At 36.6% G+C, this 13,871-nt stretch overlaps 1 protein-coding gene across 7 annotated transcripts in view; it reads right to left on the bottom strand.

The window, feature by feature from the left end:
- Nucleotides 1-1,006: 1,006 nt before the first annotated feature.
- KCNMB2 (potassium calcium-activated channel subfamily M regulatory beta subunit 2) overlaps nucleotides 1,007-13,871 on the bottom strand; it is a 223,458-nt gene continuing 210,593 nt past the window's right edge. For all 7 annotated transcript variants that reach the window (XM_046657943.1, XM_046657940.1, XM_046657942.1 and 4 more), the window contains one exon: nucleotides 1,007-2,318. In XM_046657943.1, coding sequence (XP_046513899.1) covers nucleotides 2,034-2,318 — 285 coding nt within the window. In that variant the 3' untranslated portion in view covers nucleotides 1,007-2,033. The remainder of the gene's footprint in view (nucleotides 2,319-13,871) is intronic.

A 13,871-nucleotide genomic window follows, 5' to 3' on the forward strand; every position in this document is an offset into this window, starting at 1 on the left:
AGTTCTTTCTCCGTTAACAATGAGTGTTTAAGTGTGTATACATTTAAATTACTTGAAGGGGCTGTTGCTTTATTAAAATTCAAGAAGGCACTAGTTAGCTTCTTTCTGGTGTCATTATTTTGTGATTTCTACATTCTTATCTGAAATATCAGTTGGGAATTTTTAATTAAAAATCCAGAGGAAAATAAAAAAATAACTCATCTAGTAATTTCACTTGCATATGTTTCATACTTGAATCACTTGAAGGGAAGCCCAAAGAACATTAAAGATTGCAGATTTTCAGCTCCACAAGTCACAGAGATTTCTCTATTGTCTTCAGGATTATGTTTTTAAGGTGGAGTAGGAATAGAGTCTTCCATCATATTTTCCAAATATTCATAATATTGTCTGTATGTGTTTGGATGTTAAGAAAAGGAACTTTCTTTATAATCTCTTTAAATACTTTTAACGATAGTGAGTTATATGTTTTTGGACTATCGTGGGCTTGTCAGCTTCGAATGCAAGAGGTGTTCAGATCCTGCTGATGTAATGAATTTTCTTTTTAAATTTTAATTACACGTTTGAAGTCTTGATTATACCCTAGGGATTTATTTGCTTATGAAAAGTCAAACTATGAATTACAATATTGCAGAATCATTTCCATTTCATCAGATTAGTTTCACCATTCATTGCACAAATATGGTTTGTAAAATTTTGCAATACCTAGAAAACTTTGATAGTACATTTACAAAAAGGTACTTAAATATAGATGAGAAAGTTAGATGTTTGTCTTCTCCTCTTGATATTGATGTTAAATAAAAAATGGAATGTTTTTGTTTAAAACCAATCCCTCCTTCTTCCCCCCAAATACAATAAGCGAATGGCAATGTGAACAAAGGCTTCCTTTAAATCTGTTATTCAGTTCAAGTGTGTGTTAGGAAAAAAGGTCTATTCTGTGTATAAAATCTAGCAACAAAAAAGGGAATTATTGTAAATAGAAAAATAAAACATGTAGAGGAGACAAATACTCTGTGCACATAGCTTTAAAATCCCGACAGGGGGCGCTTTTCAGAAAGAGAGACTATACAATCATTAACTCAAACACAAATTCCCAAAGAGCAATATTCCAACACGTTCATTCGCCACAATAGATTTACCCATTGAACTCAGTCTACCAGAATTGACCAGCAAATGGGATCTTAGATTTACCACCTAACAGTTCAATTGAAATGGAATAAAGATTTTCCCACAAATCTCTTACTAACGTAGACTTTCCTGGATTGTAATGGAGCATCTACTCAACATTCAGTCAGTTCACAGGTAATGAAACTCCTTCTAAATGTTGTCTCCTCACACAGTAGCAGGGTCTTACATGGAAAAGGGCTCTGTTCAGTTTCTATTTAAATCACAAGAAGAGATTACAGAATTGTTAATGAAAACAGCTTATTTTTTTGGAAATCAGTTAAAAAATCTAGAATTATGAATAGAAAGTAATAAAAGAAAAATAGCTGGTCAGATTTCCCTCCTTTTTTACAGTGATATGGTAGAAATACAAGGAAAATGTGTGACATCCTTTAGTTTGGAAATCTGGTCCCTTCACTTGCTACAGGGCTCAGTTTTAGAGTAGGAAAAGAAAAAATATTTTTGGCTGTAGCTTTAGTAAACAATGGATGATGAACAATATTGCAGAAATGTCTTCAAGAGATCTGAAAACTCAGAACACAGACCTTATCACATTGATATTGTCTACATTCCTCCACAAAGCTTGGCAAATGAATAACTGAGCCCTATTTTGGCGGAACGAGAGAAGGAAGTTCTAATTCCAGCATTGAAACAAGATTATGAAACAACCAACACAAAACACTTATTTCTTCTCCTGAATAATAAAGACATCATGTTTGCATATAGGACAGCTTTTGCATTATTGCTCTACATATAAGAATATATTAAGGAACTCATAACAGACTGCACATTACAAACTTAAGGTTCTTTGGTGAAGAATGAAAGAAAACAGTATTTGAGCTTTAAAGAAAATGATCTCATCCATTTTGCTTTTATCTATTGATCCGTTGGATCCTCTCACAGAGCAGGGAGAGGTACTGTGTGAGTTTCACCATGGCAACGATCGCCACGCCCCCAGCCATCATACAAGTTGGCCAGAAGAGTGAATGGAACAGCACATTGGAACTGTAGAGTTTGGTTAGGATGACGCTCTTCTGGTTTCCTTCTGGGTCAGAATAGCAGGAGAAGTGTTGGTACTTCCTGAAATTTTCCATGACAACATTCACCAGGGACATGGATTCTTCAAAATTTTTTCCACACTTAGGTATATAGGAGCACTGTAGAAAACAAGATAAACTGTCAGCAGAACATACTCTGTCTGTGTGTGTGTGCATGTGCCTGGTACTAGGAGGGGATGAGGTCTGGAGGCCAACTTAATCATCTGTGAAATAACCATGATGATTATTCTTTTTCATATTCAAGCTAGTGCCTCCAGGAACCCTAAGAACTCACACATTGATTTAAAAAATATTTTTAGGTATCTGACCAAGATGTACTTTGATAGCTCACCCATATATAGTTTACATATTGATTACAGTTGAGTGACTCCAGTGGATTCTTTCCACCACAATGAAGCATGGTGAGTTATAATTATTCCCTACTGAACATACTTTTCCATGGAATCAGAGTGTCAGTCTGTCTTTTATCTGTCCTCAGCTGTCCCCGTAATATCAAAAGCTACCAGTTCTCTCAGGGAAAGCAGTTTACTCTTATCTTTTTGGCTTGGCTTAATTTGTGCAGCCAAGTCACCTTGGTCACCTTGCTACTGTATTCAAGAAAAGAGCTATATCCCTGGACAGTTGCTGAAAAAGGATTGGGAAAGTATAGGGATACTGAATAAGTAAAGAGCTGTGATGAATGGTTTATGCCCAGTTAGCATGACAAAGTAACTTTTTCCATAAACCAAGGAAAAATACAACAGAACCAAGTCAGTTTACTCTTCAACCAGCACCGATCTGAGAACTTAAAATAACTTTCCTTTATCTTTTCACCTCTCTTCTTTCTTGCGATATCTCTTCTATATGTCTCTCTTTTCTTGCTACATGCTTATATCCTTTGAGTTCTTTCTTTGTATCTCTCTTTTCCTTCCCTGCCCTGCCCCTATTCCTCACTTCGCTTTATATTTTCCCCTCTATTTCCTCTTTTTGTCCTCCTTTCTCCTTCCCTTCTCTCTTCTCTGGATACAGGTGGAATTAAAGAACTTTGTAGTTTTTCTTCTTATTATTTATTGGACATATTTTTGAACACATTTTTCCTAATTTAAAAAGCAGTCTCTGGAGAGACGAAATCTCTGTGACCTTCCCTTGGTTTCTAAATGGGCACTGACAAAACTGATATGACAATAAATCTAACTTTTTCCTTTTTCTTTTTATATTTTTGCTGAGGAAGATACACCCTGAGCTAACATTGGTGCCAATCTTCCTCTATTTTATGTAGGTCACTGCCACAGCACGGCTGACGAATGGTGTACATCCAGCCCCGGGATCCAAACCTGAGAATCCAGGCTTTCGAAGCAGAACACCCTGAACTTAACCACTACACCATGGGGCTGGCCCCCAAATCTGAGTTTTTAATAGTTAAAAAAAAGGGATTTAAGTCACGTTTCTGGGAGATGTGCAGGTCCTTGTTTAACTCTTTCTCATCTCTATGGCAAAGTGCCTCCCAATAGGAAAAAAATCCCTGTCCCTTGTTATACACATTATCAAATGATTGATTTAACTGATTTATCTGAATTAAATTGGTTTGTGACAAGATCACCACTAATCTGTATAATTTTCAGTGTGAATTAGAAAACTATATCCTCTTTTCAAAACAGCATTATTTTCTATTGAAACATTGTCATAATACATCGATTTTATGAAAAAAAAAAACCCCTACACATTTTACTTCTATTACCAATTGATAAGTTGTGATTATAAATATTCACATCTATGACTTTTACCATGTGACCGGTACTCCTAGGGTTGTGCAGTGCACAGCTCACAAGACTGTATGCAGAGACACAGATGAGGTGGGTTGTTGGTGAATTTTGAGGTGCATTGATGGGAGCTTTGAGTTAGGATCCTGGAATTCCAGGACAGTTTAGACTTGTAGATTTCACAGGAAGAAAATATGAAAGAAACAGAATGCGTTTGCTAGTCCGGTATGTTTGGATTACTCTTTCCCTGACTTTTCTAGTGGGTAAACTGGCACCTTGCTTTTTTGGGTCTGCTGTGATCATTAGATTATTTGGCTATAAACATTAGGAAGATTCTTTGATTAGTTAAGAATGGGGATGAGCATGCTGGCATTTATCATAAACCAAGCTTAAGGTAATGTTCTCATGGCAAGGACTGGTTGGCACCTTCAGGTTTGATCAGCTAAGAATAAATGTGAGTGCACTCATAAATGTGAGTTCAGCAAAGGCCTGGTACTAGCACAACATTAAGGGTCTGAAAGTATCTCCAAGAAAGCAGACTTTCTCAGTGATCATAATTTAGTACAAAAATCAACCTATGACTGCCAGGAAGCAAATTTTCTAGCAGTTGGATGCCTTTTGGATCATAGGCAGTAAGGGAATGCCTTTATTTCTATCCTTATTCAAAGCTGCCCAGATCGTGTCTTTAAAATTTTTTAAAAATGTTTTTTGAATCGAAGCATTAAAAAAAGAATCACAGACAAGCCATTTGTGGCTGAATTCAAACAGAGCCAATTTCGATTACAAATGCATCCAGCTTCTGTATATTTTTGTGCTGAGATAGTTTATAGTAGTAGTTTCAGTGGCTAACACTGCTAAGTTATTGAAATGATCTCAGTAAAAATAGCACTCCATTAAAAATGGAGTTTTTTTTTTTTTTCTTATGCTCTTGTGAATTGATTTGGCTTTTAAAATTTTTGGAAGAAACGTTTGTCAGCCAAATGGCAATAATTCTGTCACTAGGTAAGATTCTTCCAAATAAAATGAGATATAAATTACTTTTGAGACTGTCTAGCAAGGTTGTAATGCAGGAGCTGCTTATTAAACTTTCAAGCCATCAGTGACTCAAATATGCACATTTGGACCTGCCAGGTGAGCCATGTTCTATACGTGATTGGACTAGGGTCTCCGGGGCCAGTGGCACATCAAAGTGCAACTCCTCATTGCTAGTGGAGAAAAGATTCCTCTCCCCTTGTATTTTTAGCTTCTCCTAGCCTTGCCACCTGCCACCTTTCGACACAGAAGCTGGCTCCCATTTTAGACTGCTACTGATCCCTGAAAACTCTACCATATGTCAGTCATTCATTCTGTTTTATTATTGATGGGTCCTTCTTTTGTGACAATGAGAATGTATGAAGTAGCGTACCCAGCCCCTGACTCATGTTCTGGAGATCTGGTTACTGTGTTACTGTGTTTCTGTAAGCAAGTTACTTGGCTCCTCAGGATCAACTTCTTTATCTATAATATTTATATAAAATTATATATGTAATTTCTATATAAGACATTTATTTATAAAGGGGTTAATAAAGGCTTCCTAGCAGGGTTCGTGTGAGGATTAAATGATGAATATGCATAAAGCCTCAATAAATTTTCATTAACATAGTTTCCTATTGGAATATCACATTTGCCTGCATGATCTTCTAAAGTCTTTAACCAAGTGCCACATACTAAACTATGAAACCTCTGAGGAGGGCAAAATTACTAATTATATGGTTTTTACAGGAGCAGTCCTGTTCGATGGCTCTTGTCTCTCACGTTCCTTGCTTTTGTGTCGGAGGAGATTTGACGTGCTGAATCCTACATTAGGATTCTAGTTTTCTGTTTCTGTGGCTCCAACTGTGTCTTTCTGAGGCTGGTGTGAATTTGGGGTGATGATTTAGTGATCTCATGATGCCGTCACGTGTTCGGAGGATAATTTTATATGATTGGTTTAGAAGACACAGAATGCATTTCCACAAATGGAAACTTTACTAAGTGATCTACACTTAGTTGGAAAAATGTAATATAGATCGAAAAGATAAAAATCCCAGCATTTTTAGATCATTCTTTTTTTTCGTGGGAGGTGTGGAATAGGAAAGAATTAACTTTTAGACTCTGCATGATGTATACCATAAAGGAAGATATGAATAATAATTTTATGTACACAAGATGCTTAGGTACTCATCAAAATATGTTCATATTTTTTACCAAGGCTATAGGCCTTTCTCTCTTTTGTGCCTTAACATATGAATATATAAACCTAGCAGTCCTCTGAGAGAGCCATTCAGCAGATTTAGACTCACATCTGTCTTCTTAATCCTAAATTTTGTTAATAAATCTTTCTGCTTTCCCAAATCCCTTAAGTTCTCTTTAGTATTGAAAACCACAGAGGTGGCCCCAAGGCATGACCTTTCCTCTCCCAGCCGAGGAAACCTGGGTCCTGTCAGCTTCTCTTGACTCTCCTTTCCCTTACACGTCAACGAAGATCCAGCAATTGCATCTTCTCTCCAATTCTTTGGAAAGTGACTGAAAATTTTCTTTTCTTAACCTCACTTCCAGAGTCTTTTACATCAATAGAGTTATTTTTATTCTCATGATGGACAGAAGTTTTGAGAAACTACCTGTTGGGCTTTGCTTAGGCATGCTTCGCTAGGCATGCGTGAAGCAAAAAGTGACAGTCCTTCATCCTAAAAATAAAAGATGTGGGGGTGAGTGGGGCCAGTGGGAGGGGGGTGTTTGGCTGAATAACCTCACTGGTCAGCAGCCTCTTCCTTATGATGGTAGGAAGGGAGCTACCAATTCTCAGGATAACCTAGGGGAAGAGCTTGTTCTTCATTTGTTCTTTTGTAAAAAGGGAGGTATCATTTCAGAGGTTAGAAGTTTCATGAAATCCAATCACTATTTGTTGTCTTTAATGTGCCAGGTAGTGTGCTAGATATAGGCATCGAAAACATAAGCAATATAAGATATTCTTTTAGAGAGAACAGGAAGAGAATACAAACCAAGAGTAGGGTGATGAAACGAGATCAGGAATGAGGCTAAAAAGGCTTTCAGTAAAGATTATACCCTTCAGAGAAGTGGGCTGCAAATTTGCTCTCAGAACTCCTTAGAGTATCCTAGTCCACGATGTCCATGAGATAAAAACAAAATAAAAACATTGGTCATGTGAAACATAAATATTCATGGTTCCAAAGTCAGATGAAACTTTTTCTTGTGTCGTCAAACAATAAATATTGTGCACAAGTTTATTAAGCAGGTGTGATGTGCCACGCTTTGTGTTCTGCGCTAGAGAAGAAAATGTAACTCCTATATTCAAAGAAGGTAGAGATCACCAGCTGGCAGCCCTGGGTTCCTCTGGCACACAAGTATATTTTGAACTTTTGAGTTCTTGAATATTAGTAATGGACAGAGGAAATGAAAGGGTAAATTGAGATATTATTTTTTTCCCTTTTGAGACTTCCTGCTCTTTAAAACCACTTTTTAAAAAAGTGAATCCCATAAAATTTAGTTTAGACTTGTTTGCACTTCTAAGTGTCCTCTTGATTTTGGCAAGTGGGACTGTTTGAAATGTTTGGTAGGAAAACAGTATTCATGATCTGCTCTGAACTATAGTTTCTTTCAGTATTGAGACACAGGTTCCTCCAGAGAAATTTCCTTTTCTGTGTTTCCCAGAGCTTTCACATTTCTTATGGTATTTCTACTTGATTTGGAGCAGAGAAGATGCTTAAAAGACCTATGAAATCCACTAATGAAATAGAAGCTGTCTGGAGCCTTCAGATTAGTCAATATGCAGAATAGCTTAAACCATGGAGCCCCACATCCATGATGTATCCAATTAGGCCTAGAGTAAGTCAGATATCTAATCTGACCTTGCCCTTCATCATGATCCTCTTTCTTGGTCACTGGAAAGGAATATGTACATTCTCTATTCTTTTCTTCTTGATGCTCAGTGTAAGCTCCTTCCAAGCACATTCTTCACTTCATTTCTGCAAAAGATGCCCTTAGCCATCCAAGAATTCAGTTTTGGTGATGGTGACTAAAGTTTGTCAATCACAATAGCATTTCTGAATATCTGGTCCATAGGCAGTTTCAGCAAATGTCTAATAAATATCCCTATAAATTTAAGGTGCTAATTAGGGGGATGTCATATGTCAAATTTCTGGTCATGTTTTTTTGCCCCTTTTCAGGGTGTACTACTATCTGTTTAATATCTACTCTGTGTAAACCATTGCTGAATACACAACCATGACCTTCCTTCTGGATCACAGATAATTCTATTCCTTGCTCATGGCCTTTACTTGATCCTAAGAACCTCTTGGAATATGATAGAATGGCATAGATCCTCACTTGTTCACTAAATATACCATCAGAAGGATAAATATTTCATAGAACTTAGATTTTTCAGAGCTCTTATCTTTATTCTCTCAAGAGGGTGCTGTAATGTTTTTCTCTCTAAGAGATAGCATGATGAGGTAAAGAGACTTTGATTTTAATTCAGGCATAATTAGTTAGTGAAGGCATGACTGGGAAAATTATTTCATTTTCTGAGCTCAGCTTCATTATTGTGAAGTGGAGATAATAGTGGTGCCTAATACGTGGGATTGCTGCTGTAATTAAGTAAGCGAGTTAATGTGAAATATTTAGTTTTATAGAGTTCTTGGCACATTGTAAGCTCTTGATAAAATTTGGTTATTATTATTTTAGGAGTAGGGTTTTAGTTAGGATTAAATGAGATGATTTTTCTAAAGTTCTTAGCATAGTGCTGGGCACATAATAGACACTTAATAAATGTTGGGTCTTATTTCCCATCCAGATTCTCAACTTCACTTTATTTTCTTCCCTTTTCCCTTGTCCTACCAATGCTGTGCAGAGAAATTCCCTGCTTACAAGCTTTGCTTAGAATTCCAGAAGCTCACAGCATCCAAGCCCAAAGCTAAATAAAATTGAGAGCAGTTGTTCTGCACTGTCACAACTGGAGAGAGGGGGATGTTGGCATCTAGTGGGTGGAGGCCAGGGATGCTGCTAAACCTCTTACAATGTACAGGACAGTCTACCCCAACAACAAAGAATTATCCCACCCCAAATGTCAATAGTGCTGAGGCTGATAAACCCTGGTCTAGATATGTATATTCTCTGGATTTAGGGAATCCATAAGGCTTCAGATGGGTGACAAAATCATGCTGAGTTTGGGTTTGTAAATAATTGTCTAATTTAAAGAACTTATTCTCCACCAAAAATAGCCATCTTCTCCATGACAGTTATGTATAAAATACCATATATATGGTATTATACCACATATCAAAAAATGGATATATTTTCTTATTTTTCACCAAACTTCATATTAAATCCATCCCCAAACCAGATGGGCATGATTTGAGAATCCCTGGTGGGTAAATGAGCTTTTAAACTCCCAAAGGAGATGAGCATTGAAAAATTCAACAACTGTAGTGAATTAATCATTAGCCACTGTTTATGATTCCAGTGACAGCCTTGTGGCCAAGGGACGCAGGGGCCCTTGAGCCCACTTGCGGCTCCTAGAGACTGTTAGTCTGCCAATTGCTCCACAAAAGCATGCCAGCTTATCAGCTTAAGCAGCTTCAGTTGTAATGTTGACAAGAGCTTGGGCACTGGGTCTAAAGGCTAAAGAAAAAGAACATATGAGAGAGTGTGAAAATTTAAAAATAAAATCCTTTGGATATTTTAAACAAAGAAGACAGCTTGATTGAAATCCTTCTGTCTCCTGTTGTCTCAGATCACACATTGCCAGTGGTTCTTTATGTATCTCAACAAAACTATACCCATTTTTTAGTAACTACAGGGAAGACTATTATTTTTGCTGAGCTTGGGGGAGGGTAACAAGAAGGAGAGATCAACATAGAGATTATTTTAATTTTTTCTCCCAGGAATATCATAAATATTCCTCATGCTGCCTTAGGATCATGGTTTAATGGCCTTCTGACATGGAGATAACTGTATTTTTAATGTCTATACTTCTGATTAAAGGCAGAGGACAGCTACCCAGAGAGTGAAGAACTACTGTGTCAGGAGGGTGAGCCCAGTGGTTGGTGCTGCCTTTCCTCTGGAGCATCTGCTGACTCTAGAAAGGGGCTGAGAGCCTAGAAGGCTGAAAGGTATTTTTGACAGCCTTGCAGGGCTAGGGGCAGGAATTATAATTGAGGGCCTATAAAGTGGGGGCCCTGATGACTCCCCTGTTCACTTTGGGTTGAGAATCTTAAGGGCCACATCATAGGACTAATGGTCGGCCTAAAGTAAACAGATGCCCACAAGGACTTCAGCTCTGATCTGAATATCTCAGTTTTGGAGGTCAGCATAAGGTGGTCATGAATGGCTGGTGTACCCAGGGGTCTGATAGAAGAAAATGGAAATAATTTTTGGAAAAGATGACATCATCCTGGGCTTAAAGTTATTTTTATAAATAATTTTGCAAATATCATTTCTGAAATCTAATAAAAACGTGCCAGATATAAGACAACATGAAAACAAATAAGAGGAGAAAAAAATAGAAGAGGCACATGGGGCTTCAGATATTGAAGTCATCAAAATAAATTTTAAAATAAACATAATTTTGCTTTTTGTGTTGAAAGATTTAGAAGATGAGAATTAGAATATTTCAGGAAACTAGAGTTATAAAATAAGACCCAAATGCATATTCTAGAAATGAAAAATATGATCAGAGAAATTAAAAACTCAACGATGCATTTAACAGTGGATTTGCCAGAGCTGAGGAAATAATTGTGAGTTAGAAGATAGGTCACTATCCAGAATGAAGCACAGAGACACAAAGGGAGGGAAAATACAAAAGAGAGAGTAAGGCGCACAGGGGATGCAATGAGAAAACCCAACATATGGCCAATTGGAGTTGAAAAAGGAGGAGTAGGAGAAAATGAGAGCAGAGGCAGTATTTGATGCAATAATGACTGAAGAACTTCCTAAAACTGACAAAGAACATCAAGGAACAGAGAGAAACCCTGGGAACAGTAAGCAAGCTAAATAAAAATAAATGGGTACTTTGGCACATAATAGTTAAACTGCAGAAAACCAAAGAAAACAATTTTTAGCATAGACAAAGATTACCTCAAGGAAGCAGCAATTAGAGAGATCTGAGTTCTAAATAGCAACAATGCTCACCAGAAGAATGGGATGTTTTCAATGTGCAGAAACAAAATAACAGCCAACTCAGAATTTTATACTCTTTGAATGTATCCTTCAAGAATGAAAATGAAATACAAATATTTTCAGACAAATGAAAGCTGAGGGAATTCTTTAGAGCAGATATTGCACTAAATAAATACTAATTAAAGAATGTTCTTCAGGCAGTAGAAAAACGATCCCAGATGGGAGACCAGAGATAAAGGAAGAAGTGAAGAATAATGAAAATGGAAAATCATGGGGACACATATAAATTAATATCTACTGTATACAAAAACAATAACAATGTCTACATGAGCTTAAAGTATGTACAGAAAAAAATGACAGTAATATATAAATAGAGAAGAGACTGAGTGGGGTTAAAAATGTTTTAATGTCCTTGACTAGTCAAGATTGCAAGCTGTAATCTCTAGGCTAAACATTAAAACAACAGTGACAGAACAGATAACTTTCAAGAAAAAGAGAAATGGGGTTATGGGGACAGAGTGGTCTTTTTATAAATGGACTTGGGTAAATGGCTGTCCATATGAAAAAAAAAGAAACCCAGAAAGTTGACTCCTACATAAAAATCAATTTTAGATAGATTGTATTCTAACTGTGAAAGAAGGAACAATAATGCTTCTAGAAGATAATTTAGGAGAATAATTTCATGACTTCAGGGTAGATGAAGACTTTTTAAACAGGACAACCAAACACTACAAAAAAGCAAGCAAGAAAGAAAAAGATTGACAATATTTGGCTACATTTAAATTAGAAACTTCTGTCCTTCAAAGACGTCATTAAGAGAGTGAAAAGGTTACATAATGGGAGAAGATTTTGTAATACATATATCTAACAGAGGTTCGTTTCTAGATTTAAAGCAATCCTATAATGAATACTAAGAAGAAAGAATTCAACAGAAAAATAGACAAAGGACTTGAACAGACATTATACAAAAGAGGATATCCAAATGGCCGATAAATAAATAAAAAAGGCATTTGATGACATTAGTCATCTGAACCACAAGGAAATATCACATTAGCTAAAATTAAAATTACAGATGATACTAAGTGCTGATGAGGATTTGGAGCCATGCAAACTCTCATACCCACAGAGTTGGTGGGAGTGCGAATTGGCACAGGCATTTTGGAAAACAATTTGCTGTTATCTACTAAACTTTAAGATATGTGTACCCTATGATGTAGATATTCCATTCTCAGCTTTATACCCGACAGAAGTGTGTGTGCTAGTGTACCAAAAGACATATGCAAGAATATTTATTTAAGGCAGAATTATTTGTAATAGCCTCAAACTGTAGAGAACTCAAAATGTCCATCAACAGCTGAATGAATAAATAAATTAGCATATTCATACAATGGGATATGATACAGTAACAAAAATGAATGAACTACCACCAAATGGAATGACTTCTAACAAACATAGGGTTGTGTGAAGGAAGTTAGACACAAGGGGAAATAGTCTGTATGATTCTATTTATATAATGTTTAAAAACCAGGCAAAACTAAAATATAGTGTCTAAGAATACATGCTTAGGTAATAAAACTATGAAGAAAGATAAGAAAGTAACTGGAATAATAGTCAAGATGGTTGTCACCTTTGGCAGGGGCCAGAGCCTATAGTTATTGGGGGGGATGTGAAGGGTGTTTTTACTATATGGGAAGTGTCTATTTTTTTACCCTCGTGGTGATTACTTGGGGGATCTCTGTAACAAATGCCTAAGCTGTACTTTTTCCCTTTCTTTCATGTTCCTGTATGTGTGCTGTAATTCACAGTTAAAAACAAGATAATGGAGCAAATAAACCAAACAATGACCTGGTAGTCTGACAGTAGACAAGATACTGGTCCTAAATTTTTAACTGAGACTTTATATGGTAGCTTCACTCTCTGTTTATAGCCTAAATAATGCATTCACAGGGCCTAGTGAGAAAATGTCAAAACAAGGAAATGGAAGTCTATCCCACTTTTTGGTGCCTATTCAACTTTGGCCTATTTCCAATTCCATGGAGATTTGAGAGTTTTATAGGCATTCATCATTACAGGTCAGCTTCAATTTAAAAATCTGACTTGAGGGAAGATCTTGGAAAACAAACACTTTGTGGGGGAGCTAAGCTTTGTATATTTGCAGAACAGGGTTAGATCTGGTGCTGTTTGTGGTTACCACAAACGAAAGGAAATCAGTGCAGACATTTTCAAACAACATTCTCTGAAATACTCATTACGTTGAGTCCACAGAGATATTTGCAAGAATTTTTTAAAGTTATTGTAACCAAAATGCATGGTAGATTCCCCTCCTTTGTGTCAATATATCACAAAACAAATCCTATTCTAGTATCGAACTCTGAAGCTACTGAATTTTTTCAATACATATAATCTATGTCATTTAAGTGCTGATAATTGTAATGAAAAGAAAACTTTCTTACAAGAAAGGCTAGAGTTCACAGGAGTTGTATCTGGTAATGAGGGCTAATTGTCCTATTGGAGAGTGACATCAGGTCGTCTTGGCATATGAGAGTACTCTGGCCATCTATATTGCTATCATGAATCCAAAACTCAATATATTTATCCAAAAATTGATAACGGCAGGTTGGATGACCTTACTGGTCATCCCAGACCTTATAAATATGAATTCTATGTACAGCTTTAATATCATATATTTGTTGAGCATCCACCGTCTGGATTTGAATGTATCAGTGCTGGCAAATTCAGCCTCTGTGAACATAACATA

The sequence above is a fragment of the Equus quagga genome, chromosome 4 (genome assembly GCF_021613505.1).
Source record: "Equus quagga isolate Etosha38 chromosome 4, UCLA_HA_Equagga_1.0, whole genome shotgun sequence".
NCBI lineage: Eukaryota > Metazoa > Chordata > Mammalia > Perissodactyla > Equidae > Equus > Equus quagga.